This window comes from Rhincodon typus, chromosome 2 (genome assembly GCF_021869965.1).
Source record: "Rhincodon typus isolate 14 chromosome 2, sRhiTyp1.1, whole genome shotgun sequence".
Lineage (NCBI taxonomy): Eukaryota > Metazoa > Chordata > Chondrichthyes > Orectolobiformes > Rhincodontidae > Rhincodon > Rhincodon typus.
Window position 1 is genome coordinate 5,324,933 of NC_063333.1, and position 15,794 is coordinate 5,340,726.

The window sequence follows — 15,794 nt, forward strand, 5'->3', positions numbered from 1 at the left end:
GGGAGGAGTAGGAGTGTGGGGTGAGGGTAGGAATATGGGGGGAAGGGGTAGGGATGTGGAAGGGGGAGGAGTATGGGAGGAGTAGGAGTGTAGGGTGGGTTGTTAGGAGTGTGGGACGGGTGTCGGAGTATGGGTTGGGGTGGGATAGGAATGTGATGAGCGGGAACGGATGTGGAGGGTTGGGAGTGCAAGTGGAGTGGGGGTATGGGTTAGGGTTAAGAGTGTGGGGTGGTGGGTAGGGTTTGGGGTGTGGGATGTTGGATAGGGTAGTGGGGGGGGGGGGGGAGGGTGGGGCTGTGGGGGTTAAGGGCTGGGGGACGCACAGCTGGAAAAGTAGCAGAGAGAATAGTTCAATAGGGAAGGGAACAGAGTAACTGTGAGAAACGATACTGTCAACAGTTCAGGTTGAGGGAACACCAAAACAATGTCATAAAAACAGAAAGTTCTGGAAAACCACAGCTGCTCTGGCAGCATCTGTGAAGAGAGAAACACAATTCACGTTACAACTGAATAGTTCCTCCTTGCAAATTCAGTTCTGAGGCAGTAGTACTGAACTGAATTTCTCCAGCAATTTCTGTTAAGGGCAAAATCACTTCAATGATAAAACAGGACGTAAGATCGGCACTTTATAGGCAAAATTGAAATAGAGAGAAGTGTTTAAGACTGGAGCAGAGGTTGTGTTTCAGCTTGCAGTAACAGCTGGGTTGCAAAAGTACGGAGATTAAACAAGCAGCAGCAGAACGGTTTTAATGGAGAGGGGCTTAACTTACAAAGACTATGAGATAAGCACGTTGGCTCCTATCAAGAAAAGTCAATAGTTTGTTCATTGTGTCTGCTGTGGGTTTGTGAAACAGTACAAACAAGGAACCAGTCTGTTTTACACTGAGCAATGAGCAATCAGACAGAGTCAGCAAAAGGAAGAAGAACAAGCCAAGTGGAGATCTGATTGAGGCTTACAAAATCATGAATGTGCTAAATGAGGAGAAGTTGTTCCAGTTGAACAACAGGAACAAGAAAGAGAGGACATATATTTGAAAGGAAGTGTAGGGGAGGTAGGGTCAATTGAAGCATTCGGGACATTGGGTGAATATTTGGATAGAAGTAATGTGCAGGGCTATGGAGAAAAGGCAGGGGATTGGCACAAGTTAACGATGATCATTTGAAGAGCTAGTGCAGGCACAATGGGCTGAATGGCCTCCTTCTTATTTCATAACACGTCAGCAATTCTGACTTAGTGAGCAACCTAGCAGTGCATGGATAGTGATTGTAGTGTGACTTGGTTCAACGTGTTTGAAAGTGAGAAATGTGAAGGGTTGACCGATAAAATTCCAGCCTGACTAGTGAGGCCCAAATCCTCCGAATGGGTTAAAATAAAAGGTGAGCTGGCCCAGAAATTTGCACTGACATTCTCTGTGCCACATCCCCATTTCTATTCCTCCACGAGTAAATGCCAACTGCCCCAGTTAAAGCCTATCCATCTAATTAGAACTATTACCTAATTAAAATCAATGGCCCTGATTAAAGCCTATTGCAATGATTAAAGTCAATTAATGCAAGTAGCCCCATTATGTGTGTGTTATACCCAGTTACAGTATGTCATATTTTATATGTGTGTGTTATACTCAATTGCAGTGTGTTTTACTCTCTGCTCAGCCAATGTCCACTTCACCCTAGGCATCTCCTGACCAATAAGATGGTGAGCTTTGGTGGTACATCTGCTTCAATAGGAGCTTAGAGCTTACAGTCTCAGAAGCCATTAGCAGGCTTGAATAGAACAATGGGAGGATCCTGTAACATTTCTGTCACTAGCCCAGTCTTTAGACACAGGGCTGTCATTTGCCTGACCCTGTGACCCTACACTTGAGCTGCTCTGGTGTGTTGTACATCATGGAGATGGCACAGTACTAGCCGAGAAGGAGCTGCCAGCACTTATCAGGTTGATAGCACAGTGTCACTCACTCCTTTCTCTCACTCTCTGTGTCAGAGGGTGCTCACTGAGAAATGGGCACAACTAGGGCTCATTTTCACTTTGTAGGATGCGGTAAAATCGGTGAGTTTGTATTACATTGCCCCTCAATTACTGTTAACTTCAACTCCGGAGAATGGTAAAGCCATGGTCTCACTGAATGGTGGAACAGATTCGATGGGCTGAATGGCCTCCCTCTGCTCCTATTGCTTATTGTCCTTAAGGGTCTAGGCCCGAAACGTCAGCCTTGCTGCTCCTATGATGCTGCTTGGCCTGCTGTGTTCATCCAGCTCTACACCTTGTTATCTCTTATGGTAATATTGGTTTTGTGGCCACCTCTCAATTTATTTGTAAGCCTGTGACCCAGCCCTGGTCATGAATCCTTTTCATGGCACATTATCACTGGGAGATTGTAAGGTCTAATATATCACTCCCTCTATAATGCACTTCCCTCCACTATCCACTACGTCTTCAATATTCAACCACATTGGCTTGCCATGAGTTGTCCTTTAGAAATCGAGGCTGGCCAGTTTAGTTACAGTTTCAGTGCATCGTTCGACGTGTGAAGGGTAACACTTGCAGGTTAACAGTGAGAAACCGTCTTTCGCACGGATTCTGATGGTGCTAATCTAAAGACCAAACCACCGTACTCTCACACAAGGCATTAGAGAGACACAACTGTTGGTGAGTCTATCACTCCTCAGGCAAGGTTGAGGAAACATCCATCTCATGCTTAGAGTTGACACCGTGGCTCAGTGGTTAGTACTACTACCTCACAGTGCTGGGGACCTGGGTTCAATTCCAGCCTCAGGTGACTGTCTGTGTGGAGTTTGTACATTGTCTGCGTGGGTTTCCTCCCACAGTCCAAAGGTGTACAGGTTTGGTGGATTAGCCGTGGGGAGTGCACTGTTATAGAGTTGGGGTGCACTTTGGAGGGGCAGTGTGGGCTGAATAGCCTGTTTCCATACAGCAGGGATTCTATGATAATCAAATTAGATGCAATCTGAAATTCACTGGTCTCTGTTTTAATTTCAGGACTTCCACGCTTGATTGCTCAGGTTTTACAAATATCTTTACACGTACAAACAAGGAACAAGAGTAGGCCCCTCGGCCCTTTGAGCCTGCTCCTCCTTCAATAAGATCATGGCTGATCTGATTTTAACCTCAACTCTACATTCCTGCTTATCCCCGATAATCTTTCATCCCCTCGGTAATCAATAATCTATCCACCTTTGCCTTAAAAATATTTAAAGGTACTGCATTCACTGCCTTTTGAGGAAGGAAATTCCAAAGGCTCACAATCCACTGAGAAAAGAATTGTTTCCTCATCCCTGTCGAAAATTGCCAACCCTTCATTTTAAAACTATGACCCCAACTCTAGATTCTCCCATAAGGGGAAATATCCTTTTCTACATGTATCTGGTCAAATTGATCTAGCACTGTTTATGTTTCAATTAAGCCACCTCCGGCCTTTCCAAACTCCAAAGGATACAAAACCTAACCTTTCCTCACAAGACAAGACACCCATTCTAGGTATTAGTCCAGTAAAACAAAAACAAAGTTGCTGGAAAAGCTCAGCAGGTCTGGCAACACCTGTGAAGAAAAAATCAGAGTTAACATAGAACATAGAAAAGCCTGGTTCGGCCACACCTGGAGTATCGTGTCCAGTTCTGGTCGCCTCATTACAGGAAAGATGTGGAAGCGTTGGAAAAGGTGCAGAGGAGATTTACCAGGATGTTGCCAAGAATGGAGGGAAGGTCTTACAAGGAAAGGTTGAGAGAGCTAAGGCTTTTCTCTTTAGAACGACGAAGGATGAGAGGTAACTTGATAGAGGTGTACAAAATGATCAGAGGTATAGATAGAGTGGACAGCCAGAGACTTTTTCCTAGGGTGGAGGTAGCTTTTACGAGGGGACATAGTTTTAAAGTGAGTGGAGGTAGATATAGGGGAGACGTCAGCAGTAGGTTCTTTACTCAGAGAGTGGTAGGGGTGTGGAATGCATTGCCGGAGAGGGTAGTGGAGTCGGCCTCATTAGAGGCATTTAAGCGGCTATTAGATAGGCATATGGATGATAGTATAAGGTAGGGGTGGAGGTTAGATAGACCTTAGGTTTAGGGTAAAAGTTCAGCACAACATCGTGGGCCAAAGGGCCTGTACTGTGCTGTACTGTTCTATGTTCTATGTTCTAACATAGAACACAGAACAGTACAGCACAGTGCAGGCCCTTCGGCCCATGATGTTGTGCCGACCTATTATCCTACTCTAAGATCAATCTACCCTGCATACCCTACATTTTACTATCATCCATGTACCTATCCAAGAGTCGCTTAAAAGTCTCTGAAGTTTCTGACTCCACTACCACTGCCGACAGCGCATTCCACATGCCCACCACTCGTTTCGGGTCCGGTGACCCTTCCTCGGAACTCCGTTCCTTAAATCTAATGAGTTTCGGAAACTTAAAATCAACTATCTAACTCATTACTCTTAGGACACGAGGATGACATCCATCAGGACTTGGGGTACTTCAGTTCCAACACTTTACTTAGGGTGTTCACAGAGAGTATAACGCCACGTTTTGAGGGCATATTATTGTTTATTCCATCTTCTTTCACAGAAAATTCCACAAACCTCTTTGCTCTGACAAAATGGACAAGGTGGATGACCTGTCGGCCTTTGGTGAAGCTGCTCCTTACCTCAGGAAACGCCCAGAACAGCTGAAGGCAATGCAGAATGTTCCGTTTGACTGTAAGTTCTTTGTTCAGTTATAGTGCTTGCTCATCATTGTCAGTAATCACCTTTCCTTAACGTTGTCTGGATTAGACCAACATTTATACAACAGCCTCAAAATGTCCTAAAATGTCTGACAACCAAATAAATGTTTTCAAATTTTAGTCAAACATCAACATCCTGGGGGTTACCATTGACCAGAAACTCAACCAGACTCACCACATAAACTCATTGGCTACAAGGACAGGCCAGAGATTAGGAATACTGTGGCCATTCTGCACACAAGATCTGACATACAGCTGTCTTAGCTTTGAGACAAATAAGGTGGATTTTTAGTGATTTGATCATGTGATAGAATATGGCTCAGGATACATCACTGTTCCTCCTTCAGTCAGAACTGGAGATCTCTTCTCTATCCTTCTGAGGGCAGCTGGGGTGTTGGTTGAGTTTCTAATTTGGGAAACATTGGGACTGCCAGCTTAGATTACAAACTCCAACATGGGGCGTGGGGCTGGATGCCAGAGCCTCCTCTCTCTCAGAGGCTACACGCTGGGCCGCAGCTGACCTTTGAACCCTGCCCTATGATACAGCTGAAGTTAAACTCAGAGAGACATCTTTCCGTTTCCCAATTTTGCATCATATCCTGAGGGGGTCTGTGATTCGACCCTGCACTGGATTGACTGACGCCATCCAACTCATTGTCTCTATCACACAGTCATGGATGTACCATTACTCTGGGAGTCAAGCAAGATACTTTGTGCTGTTATATTTTGTAAACATTTCATTGTTTAAAAGGTAAAAAGAAAGTCTGGGTCCCTGACAAGAAGGAAGTTTATATTGAAGCGGAAATTAAGGAACGGAATAGTGGGAAAATTGTTGTGGAAACAGTCGCTGGACAAGTGAGTGATAATCCTGTGTGTTTTAATCAATTGTATTTTTAAAATTTGTTTTATTCCTTTTTAAGTGTAACAGAGCAAGGCATTATTCCATATGTTCCTTGCTCTTACATTTTGATAATTTGACCACTACCTTCTCAATAATTGCCAACTTTCGTAACTCTCGAATCCCATGAACAATAGAAGAACATGTATCTGTACCTTCCCTATCAGTAAATCTAGACCACACATCTCTCCTGTTCTCCATTAACTGCTGGCCTAGCAACATCATATATTTAATATTATAATGTAAACAAAAATTAAAATAACTGGTCCCTGGGATTGATGTACGAAGGGAGATTGGATCGGATATTGACTGGGGTTCAGGAGAATGAGGAGGGATCTCATAGAAACCTATAAAAGTCTAACAGGATTAGACAGGGCAACCATGAGAAGGATGTTCCTGATGACCAGGGAGTCCAGAACCAGGGGTCACAGTTTAAGGATAGCGGATAGGTCACTTAGGACTCAAATGAGGAAAAATATCTTCACCCAGAAAGTGGGGAGCCTATGGAATTCCCTGCCACAGAAAGCCATTGAGGTCAAAAAATTGAATGCTTTTAAGAAGGAATTAATTCTTAGAGTAAAGAGATCAAAGGGTATGGGAGAAACTGGAGCAGGATAATCAGCCATGACCGTATTGTCTCAAGGGGCCAAATGGCCTACTCCTGCTGCTGTTTTCGATGTGTCTATAACACTTGCTGTCAAATCTCTCCAGTTCCTTCCCACCTCCCTCCACCACTCGAGCAGTCTAACATCTCCGTGTTCTTCCCAGCTGGGATTTACATATCTCTGAGCAGCTTCACTCCACCATTGTTCAGTGTTCCTTCATCTTCCCTGTCCCTAAGCTCTGTAATTGACTCTCCAAAGCTCTCCTCCTCTCTCTCAAACAAGTGAAGCTTCTGGGTTTTGATGCTTGGTGTCTGTGCAATGAGCTGGTGAATGGGCCAGCCCAGGCCCTAACTCGTGGTCAAACGCCCGCAATTGTGCTTGTTGCCGATTGGGCCCTGCTGCCGATTGGGATTGAACCAGGTTTGTGACACTGACCTGAATTAGTTGACAAACCTAGCTCAATCCCACAATGCAGCAGGAGCCAATCAGCCAAAATAAAAGCTCAATTATGAGAGTTTGGCCAATCTGCTAGAGTTCACACAGGGAAGTGACCACTTGTTCGAAGAAGAAAGGGAGGGAATGTGGTAAATGAATCTGCACAAATCCTTTGACACAGCAATGATTGCCTTGTGCCTGGATGGTCAACTCACATTCAGGCTGTATAGGCCTTTCCTGGTGTAGCCAGAATGTCTCTACCTCTGAGATTAGGAAACATGGGTTCAAACACAACAAAAGCAGAAATTGCTGGAAAATCTTAGCACACCTGGCAGCAGCTGTGGAGAGAAATCAGAGTTAACGTTTCAGGAAGCATTAGCCTGCATTCAAATCCCACTAACTCTGGAGGTGCATTTCTGAACAGGTTGATTAGAAAGTATTGACACTGAGGAACTCCTGCAGAAATGAGCTGGGACTACAATGGTTGATTTTCACTGTTTACCCTCTGAGCTTACACTCAAACACAAACTGCTTAATAAAGGTACAAGCACAAGATGCTGCCAAGTGCAAACTCCAATGTGTCTTGTCTCAAAACATCTTTCTTAGAAATTGACTCTGAAGGAAGGGGATGCTCAGGAGATGAACCCACCTAAATTCAGACTGATTGAAGATATGGCTATGCTAACTCATCTGAACGAGGCGTCTGTGCTGCACAACCTCAGGCAGAGATATGCAAACTGGCTAATCTATGTGAGTACTGGGAGAAAGGAACATTCTGGAATAAACGTTACATCTCTGTGATGTTCAGTAACTCTCTTACAGGCATGTTCAACACTGACAGTGGAGCAGTCATCAAAAGATTGAATGGACATGAAGAAGGAGTAATGTCCTAAACACCATAAGACATAGCTGCAGAATGAGGCCATTCAGCCCATCGAGTCTGTTCCACCATTCGATCATGGCTGATATGTTTCTCAACCCCATTCTCCTGCCTGCTCCCCGTAACCCTTGATCCCCTTACCAAGCAAGAACCTGACTATCTCTGTCTTAAAGGAACTCAATGATTTGGCTTCCACAGCCCTCTGCAAACATGAGTTCCACAGATTCACCACCCACTAGCTGAAGAAATTCTCTTCATCTCAGTTCTAGTGGGTAGTCCCTTCACTCTGTGCCCTCACATCCTAGTCTTGCCTAGTAATCATAAAGTCGTAGAGATGTACAGCACGGAAACGGACTCTTCAGTCCAATCCGTCCATGCTGACCAGATATCCTAAATAAATCTAGTCCCATGTGCCAGCATTTGGCCCATATCCCTCTAAACCCTTCCTATTCATATACCCACCCAGATACCTTTTAAATGTTGTAATTGTACCAGCCTCCACCACTTCCTCTGGCAGCTCATTCCATATATGCACCGCCCTCTGTGTGAAAAAGTTGCCCCTTAGGTCCATTTTAAATCTTCCCCTCTCACCTCAAACCTATGCCCTCTAGTTTTGGACTTCCCTATCCTAGGGAAAGGACCTTGAATATTTACCCTATCCTTGCCCTCTCAGGATTTTATAAACCTCTGTAAGGTCAACTCTCAGCCTCTGATGCTCCAGGGAAAATAGCCCCCGTCTATTCAGCCTCTCCCTATAGCTCAAACCCTCCAACCCTGGCAATATCCTTGTAAATCTTTTCTGAATGCTTTCAAGTTTCATTACATCTTACCTTCTCCGCGTGCACTCTATCCAGACCTCTGAGTATTCGGTAAGTATCAGTCAGATCTCCCCTCATCCTTCTAAACTCCATCGAGTACAGGCCCAGAGTCCTCAACTGCTCCTTATATGACAAGCCCTTCATCCCCAGCATCATTCTTGTAAACCTCCTCTGGACCCCCTCCAACACCAGCACATCCTTCCTTAGATATGGGGCCCAAAACTGCTCACAATATCCCAAATGTGCTCTGACCAGAACCTATACAGCCTCAGCAGTACATTCCTCCTCTTGTATTCTGACCCTCTTGAGATGAATGTTAGCATTGCAATTGCCTTCCTAACTGCCAACTGAACCTGCTTGTTAACCTTAAGAAAATCCTGAATCCCTTTGTGCTTCAGATTTCTGAAGCCTTTCTCCATTTAGAAAATAGTCTGTGCCTGTATTCTTCCAACCAAAGTGCCTAACCTCACACTTACCCACCTTGTATTCCATCTGCCACTTCTTTGCCTACTCTCCTAACCTGCCAAAGTCCCTCTGCAGTCTCCCCACCTCCTGAACACTATCTGTCCCTCCACTTATCTTTGGGTCATCGTAAACCTGCCTACAATGCCCACAGTTCCTTTGTCAGATCCTTAATGTATAACGTGAAAAGTTGTGGTCCCAACACTGCCCCCTGGGGAACTCCACTTGTCATCGGCTGCCATCCTGAGAAAGACCCCTTTATCCCAACTCTCCGCTTCCTGCTAGACAGATAATCCTCTATCCATACCAGTACCTTACCCCTAACAGCATGTGTTTCTGGCTTATTAGCTGTCTCCTGACCGGCACCTTTTCAAAGGCCTTCTGAAAATCCAAAGAGAACATGTCCACTGGCTCTCCTTTGTGCTTATTACCTCCTCGTAGAATTCTATTGGATTTGTCAGACATGACCTCTCCTTGATGAAGCCACGCTGACTCCACCCTATTTTACCACGTACTCCCAAATACTCTGCAATCTCATCCTTAATGATGGAATCTAAAATCTTACCAATGACCAAGGTCAGGCTAACCAGCCTATTGTTTGCTCTCTTCTGCCCCACTCCCTTCTTAAAAAGGGTGTGTTATATTAGCCATTTCCAGTCCTCTGGGACATTTCCTGACTCCAGTGATTGCTGAAAGATCACCACCAATGCCTCTACAATCCCCCCAGCTATTTCCTTCAGATCCCTGGGGTGTAGTCCATCTGATCTGGATGATTTATCCACCTTCAGACCTTTCAGCTTCTCCTTAGCGATGGCCACTACCCTCACGTCTATGCCCTGATTCATATGATTCATATGGTATGCTGCTGGTATCTTCCACCGTGGAACTGATACGAAGTTCCTATTCAGTTCCTCCACCATTTCTTTGTTCCCCATTACTCCTTCTCCAGCCTCATTTCTTAGCAGTCTGATGTCCAACTCTTGCCTCTCTCTTACCTTTTTATATATCTAAAAAACTCTTGCAATCTTATTTTCTATTACTAGAAAGCTTACTCTCATATTTCATCTTCTACCCCCTTTATTGATTTTTTTAGTTATCCTCCGCCGGTATTTAAAGGCTTCCCAATCCTCTGGCTTCCCACTAACCCTCACCACATTTTATGCTTTTTCTTTTGTTCTTATGCTGTCCCTGACTTCCCTTGTCAGCTACAATTGCATCATTCTCCCTTTAGTGTGTTTCTCCTTCCTTGGGCTAAATTTCCCAAATTACCCTCTGAAACCCCTACTATTGCTGCACCGCTGTCTTCCCTGCTCGGCTTCCCTTCCAATCAACTCTGGCCAGCTCCTCCCTCATATCTTTGCAGTTACCTTTACTCAATTGTAAGACCGATACATCTGATTCCAACTTCTCCCCCTCAAACCGTTAAGTGGAATTCTATCATATTATGGTCACTACCCCCTAGGTCTTCCTTCACCTTCAGCTCCCTAATCAAGTCTGCATCATTTACACATCACCAAGTCCAGAGTGATCTGATTCCTAGTGGGCTCTACCACAATCTGCTCCAAAAAATCCATCTTGTAGACATTCCACAAATTCCTTTTCTTGAGATCCATTACCAACCTTACTTTCCTGAAGATTGTAGGTGGAGAAATGTCTGGTTAATGTTGGAAATGGGTGTGTTGCTTTGCATCTGCCTTTACTGGCAGCTTCCTGAAGTCGTAACGTGATGGATTAAAAATTCAGCAAAGAATCACTTTCAAGGCCGTGAATCGAAACACAACAGTTCATAATCATGGGCACTTATGTTCTGTTGGGGAATGGACGGCATGGGGAATTAGCTGAAAAGGCTGGGTCTGCCCTATCAGTCAGTGACTGTAAATTAACAGGAGCCATCTATTCCTTTACAGACTTACTCGGGGTTGTTCTGTGTCTCAGTGAACCCTTACAAATGGCTGCCTGTGTACACACCAGCCGTGGTTATAGCCTACAAACGGAAACGCAAAGGCGATGCTCCCCCGCATATATACTGCATGGCAGACAATGCCTACTTCGATATGTTGAGCAGTAAGTACTGAGAGACACACTTAATGCTTACATTCAAATCTCTGCCCTATAGAATAAGCTCGTGCTGTCGCTCTACATGCATAATCGGTCAGTGCATGGACTAACCCCATCCACAATGCTGTCCCTCACAACTGATCATTATCCCCTTCCTGTCCCACTTACTTCCACCTGGAATAAACACGTCACAAGGCTGTCCTCACCAGTCACACCATTAAAGACCATCACCCATACCCGAAACGTTGACTGTTCCTTCCCTTCAGATGCTGCCTGGCTTGCTGTGTTCTTCCAGCCTCTTGTTTGTCTCTCTTGGGACCAATGTTTGCCTCCCGATCTTTATATCTCTCTGTTTAAATAAGTGAAAGGGTTTGTCATTTTATTTACTCATTCTCTCATGGCATCACTGACTGGGCAGGCATTGATCGCCCATTCCCTAACTGCCCTTGAGAAGGTGATCAAACGTCAATCTTCCGTTTATCAATGGACAACAAAATCTGCTTTATGAGCCCCTTCCTGTTCTTGACATTGCTCCCATCCCCACCAGGAATCTTGCAAGCAACAGTTTCCAATGTGGACGAGCAGTCAGGGAAGTGTAATAGTGAAACCCAGCCGGGGTTTGACACTAAAACGAGGTAATGGACCCTCGTCGCTTCCCCACCAAAAATTGCTGAGTTTCTCCAAGCACTTTCTGAAGAAGATTTTCTGAAGAAGGGTCTAGGCCTGAAACGTCAGCCTTCCTGCTCCTCTGATGCTGCTTGGCCTGCTGTGTTCATCCAGCTCTACACCTTGTTGTCTCAGTTTCCAATGTGGATTGTTCATTATTAACGTTGTAATGTTCCCCGTTGGATTTACTAGCTTTGTGTAGACTTGGCCATCTTTTAAATTGACGAGCAAATGGACAAGGAGCAAGAATAGCCATTCGGCCATTTGAGACTGCTGCAGTGTTCATGGCTCATCTGATTTCAACGCTACATTCCTGCAATCTTCCAATCCCTTGGCAATCAAGAATCTATCTACCTCTGCCTTAAAACCAGTGACAGATTCTGCACCCACTAGCTTTTATCCACAAGTGGCAGTAGTCCCCCATAGTTTTAGTGACATATTTTCAATGCAAAGTACAGTTGGGTGAGTCAGGTAGGGGTGTATCTGATAAACTATTCCCATGTGGAGAAGATTGAATGGTTAGCTCAGTTGTCTGTGATGTGGGATGATGCCAACAGCGAGGGTTCAGTTCCCATGCCGGCTGAGGTGACCCTTAAGATCCCAACTTCCCAACCTCACCCCTAGCCTGGTTTACTACTCATTAAGTAAAACCAAGCTGATTGCTAATTGAAAAGTGGAAACAATGACGTTAGACCACTCGCAAATAATTATGCACCGTTCTGGTCTCCCTATTATTAAAAAAAAATAGACAGAGACACTTGAGAAGACATGAAAAAATCAGAGCGGGGGATAGGTGATAATCTGTTGAGCCTGCTCCATCATTGAATAGGACTATGAACCCTGCTTTCCCACCTGTTCCCCTACCCCTTGATTTCCTGACAGACCAGGAATACCTCTATCCCAGACTTAACTGCATCCATTGATGGATCAGTTACAATTCAAAGATTCACAACCATCTGACTGAAGTAATTTCTCCTCAACTCAGTCCGAAATGATTGACATGTTATACTGAAACTGTGCCCCTGGGTTTTCGAAGCTGCCAAATGGAGAAGTTTATTCTGATCAGGACTGTCTGGGGCTGTATAACTGAAGACTGAGGGGAGGCCTGGTGGTGTTCTGTGAGGCGATGAAAGTGTTCCCTCAATCAGGAATTGGGATTTTCCTCCGATCAGGAATGAGAATCTCTCCGTTCCTGGTTCTACTGAAGTCTGGGGTCATCTGGGTGAAACTGTTCCCAGTTTTTGTCAGAGATATCGGAAGTGGTATTTACCCAGATTGATGGACCGGAGAATTCCAGGTAAAGCCAAGGGTTAAAGGGTGAAACAGAAAGGCTGGAGATGGTGGGACATCGCACAGTGCAAAGCTGGGACTGTTCTAATTAAAACAGGACCCTGCAATGGGGCAGTCTGCAAGGGAACTGCATTTGTCTCCCAGGGCAGGTAGTCTTGGAGAGCAGTGGGGTGGGGTGAAGGAGGGGGTCCCACACCCAATGTAGGAAGCTCCCACCACCCCCTCAAAATATAATCCTCACCGCACCATCTAGTCCTGACCTGCCCCTCTTCCAGGTCGCCCTGAGCAACCCATATGGATGATAGTATAAGGTAGGGGTGGAGGTTAGATAGACCTTAGGTTTAGGGTAAAAGTTCGGCACAACATTGTGGGCCGAAGGGCCTGCACTGTGCTGTACTATTCTATGTTCTATGTTCTAATCCCTGAACAAGCTATAACCCTATTGCATCTCACCTCCCCCCCCCACCTCCCCAGTGATAAGAACCATCCCTCAGGAAATTGGGATGTCAGGGTGTTAATGTTGGTCAATGTAACAGCACTGCCGCACTCCCGCTCCTGCCATCGAGAACTTTGGTGCCTTTTGGTCTCGTCATCCCGATTGGAGCCCCCTAATTCTGAATCAATGTTATTTTTGATTACAGATCGTGAGAACCAGTCCATGCTGATCACGTAAGTAATCCTGAGAAATCTGCTTCATTCCTTTCCATTGATCCCACAGCAGGAGGAGTCTCCAGTTTGGAATAGTGCCCAGGAATTCAGTGAGGAGCCTGAATCAGAACCAATGCTTTCTTGTAAATTCACCCTGTTTCTTGTGATGTATTAACCAATGCATGTCATTTAATCTATGACTGGTAACCAGGACTAAAGGTTATATTTTAAGGGATCTTAAGATAGTGCTTTTCTGTAAAGTGAGTCCAAACCCACTGTTGAACTAGAAATATACAGCTAATGGCAGGACCCTGAATATTGATGTACAGAGGGATCTTGGGGTTCAAGTCCATAGCTCCCTGAATGTAGTACTACTTTCCAGTAGCAGTAGTAGTGACAGTAGTAGATAGGGTGATAAAGAAGTTGTATGGCATGCTTGCCTTTATTGGTTGGGGAATTGAATACAAGTGTCAGGATGTCATGTTGCAGCTTTATAAGACTTTAGTTAGGCCACACTTAGAGTATTGCGTTCAATTCTGGTCGCCACATTACAGGAAGGATGTGAAGGCTTTGGAGAGGTTTCAGAAGAGGTTTACTAGGATGCTGCCTGGATTAGAGGGTATAAGCTATAAGGAGAGGCTAGAAAAACTCAGGTTGTTTTCTCCGGAGCGACAGAGGCTGAGGGGAGACTTGGTAGAAGTTTTTCAAATTATGAGATGCATGGAAAGGGTTGACAGTTAGAATCTTTTTCCCAGAGTTGAAATGTCTAATACTAGGGGGACATGTATTTAAGGTGAGTGGGGAAAGTTCAAAGGAGATGTGAGGGGTATGTTCTTTACACAAAGAGTGGTAGGAGTCTGGAACACGCTCCCAGGGGCGGTGTTGGAGGCAGATACGAAAGGAACAAAAACAAAGTTGCTGGAAAAGCTCAGCAGGTCTGGCAGCATCTGTGGAGGAGAAAACAGAGTTAACGTTTCGGGTCCGGTGACCCTTCCTCAGATACGAAAGGGTTGTTTAAGGGACTTTATCTTAGATAAGGACATGAATATGAAAGGAATGGGGGGTGGTGGATACAGGCCAAGGGCAAGCAGAAGGGATTAGTTTACTTTCGCGTCATGTTCGGCATAACATTGTGGGCCGAAGGGCCTGTTCCTGTGCTATAGTGTTCGATGTTCTAAATATAGGAATGTGTATGACATCACAGAATAGAATCCCTGCAGTGTGGAAGCAGGCTATTCAGCCCATCGAGTCTGCACCAACCCTCTGAAAAGCATCACATCCAGACACACCCTTTACCTTATTCCTATAACACTGCATTTCCCATGGCAAATCCACCTAAAGTACACATCTCTCAACACGAGATGGGCAACTTAGTCTGGCCAATCCACCCTAACCTGCACATCTTTGGACCATGGGAGGAAACCAGAGAACCCAGAGGAAACCCACGCAGACACAGGGAGAATGTGCAAACTCCACACAGACAGTCGTCTGAGGGTGGAATCGAACCCAGGTCCCTGGAGCTGTGAGGCAGCAGTGCTAACCACTGAGCCACTGTAATGCCCAACCTGAGCTATGTACAAGGGTTCTCTCTGGGGAATAGTTTCAGTGGAGAAGAGAAGTGTGAGGTGATACAGATGGTACAAAAAAAGACAGTATAGAAGAAACTATTCTAAAAAATGTGTAGGAGCTGAGAAACCAGATGTGTGTGTGTGCATTGGATGTAGTAGGACAGATTGAGAGAGCTGTAAATAAAGTCTACTGTATTTTAGGCTTCATTAATAGATGTACAGGGTATATACAGTTATTGGTGCCACACTATGAGAAGGATGTGAAGGCAGTGGAAAGAAAGCAGGAGAATTTTACCAGATTGGTTCCAGGGATGAGAGACTTCAGTGATGAGGATAGATTGGAAACATTGGGAGTGTTCTCCCTGGAAGGGGAAGGCTGAGAGGAGATCTAATAGAGGCCTTCAAAGTAATCAGAGGTCTGAGCAGAATGGGTAGCAAGAAACTATTCTCATACATAATAGAATCAGGAACCAGAGGACACAGATTTAATGTATTTTGCAAAAGAAGATGCTGCCTAGAAATGTGGTCAATTGAGGAATTCACGATAGCAACGGACTCTGTGTGGAGGACGGACTCTGTGTGGGGAATGGACTCTGTGTGGGGGAATGGACTCTGTGTGGGGGATGGACTCTGTGTGGGGAATGGACTCTGTGTGGGGAATGGACTCTGTGTGGGGGATGGACTCTGTGTGGGGGATGGACTCTGTGTGGGGGATCGACTGTGTGTGGG

The 15,794-nt window shown here is 45.1% G+C and overlaps 1 protein-coding gene across 1 annotated transcript in view; it reads left to right on the forward strand.

Moving 5' to 3' along the window:
• The first annotated feature begins 4,611 nt into the window (after nt 1-4,611).
• Nucleotides 4,612-15,794, forward strand: part of LOC125487265 (myosin-7B-like) — a 12,762-nt gene continuing 1,579 nt past the window's right edge. The window contains exons 1-5 of the mRNA XM_048618111.1: nt 4,612-4,711; nt 5,489-5,592; nt 7,282-7,425; nt 10,743-10,899; nt 13,491-13,518. Coding sequence (XP_048474068.1) covers nt 4,612-4,711; nt 5,489-5,592; nt 7,282-7,425; nt 10,743-10,899; nt 13,491-13,518 — 533 coding nt within the window. The remainder of the gene's footprint in view (nt 4,712-5,488; nt 5,593-7,281; nt 7,426-10,742; nt 10,900-13,490; nt 13,519-15,794) is intronic.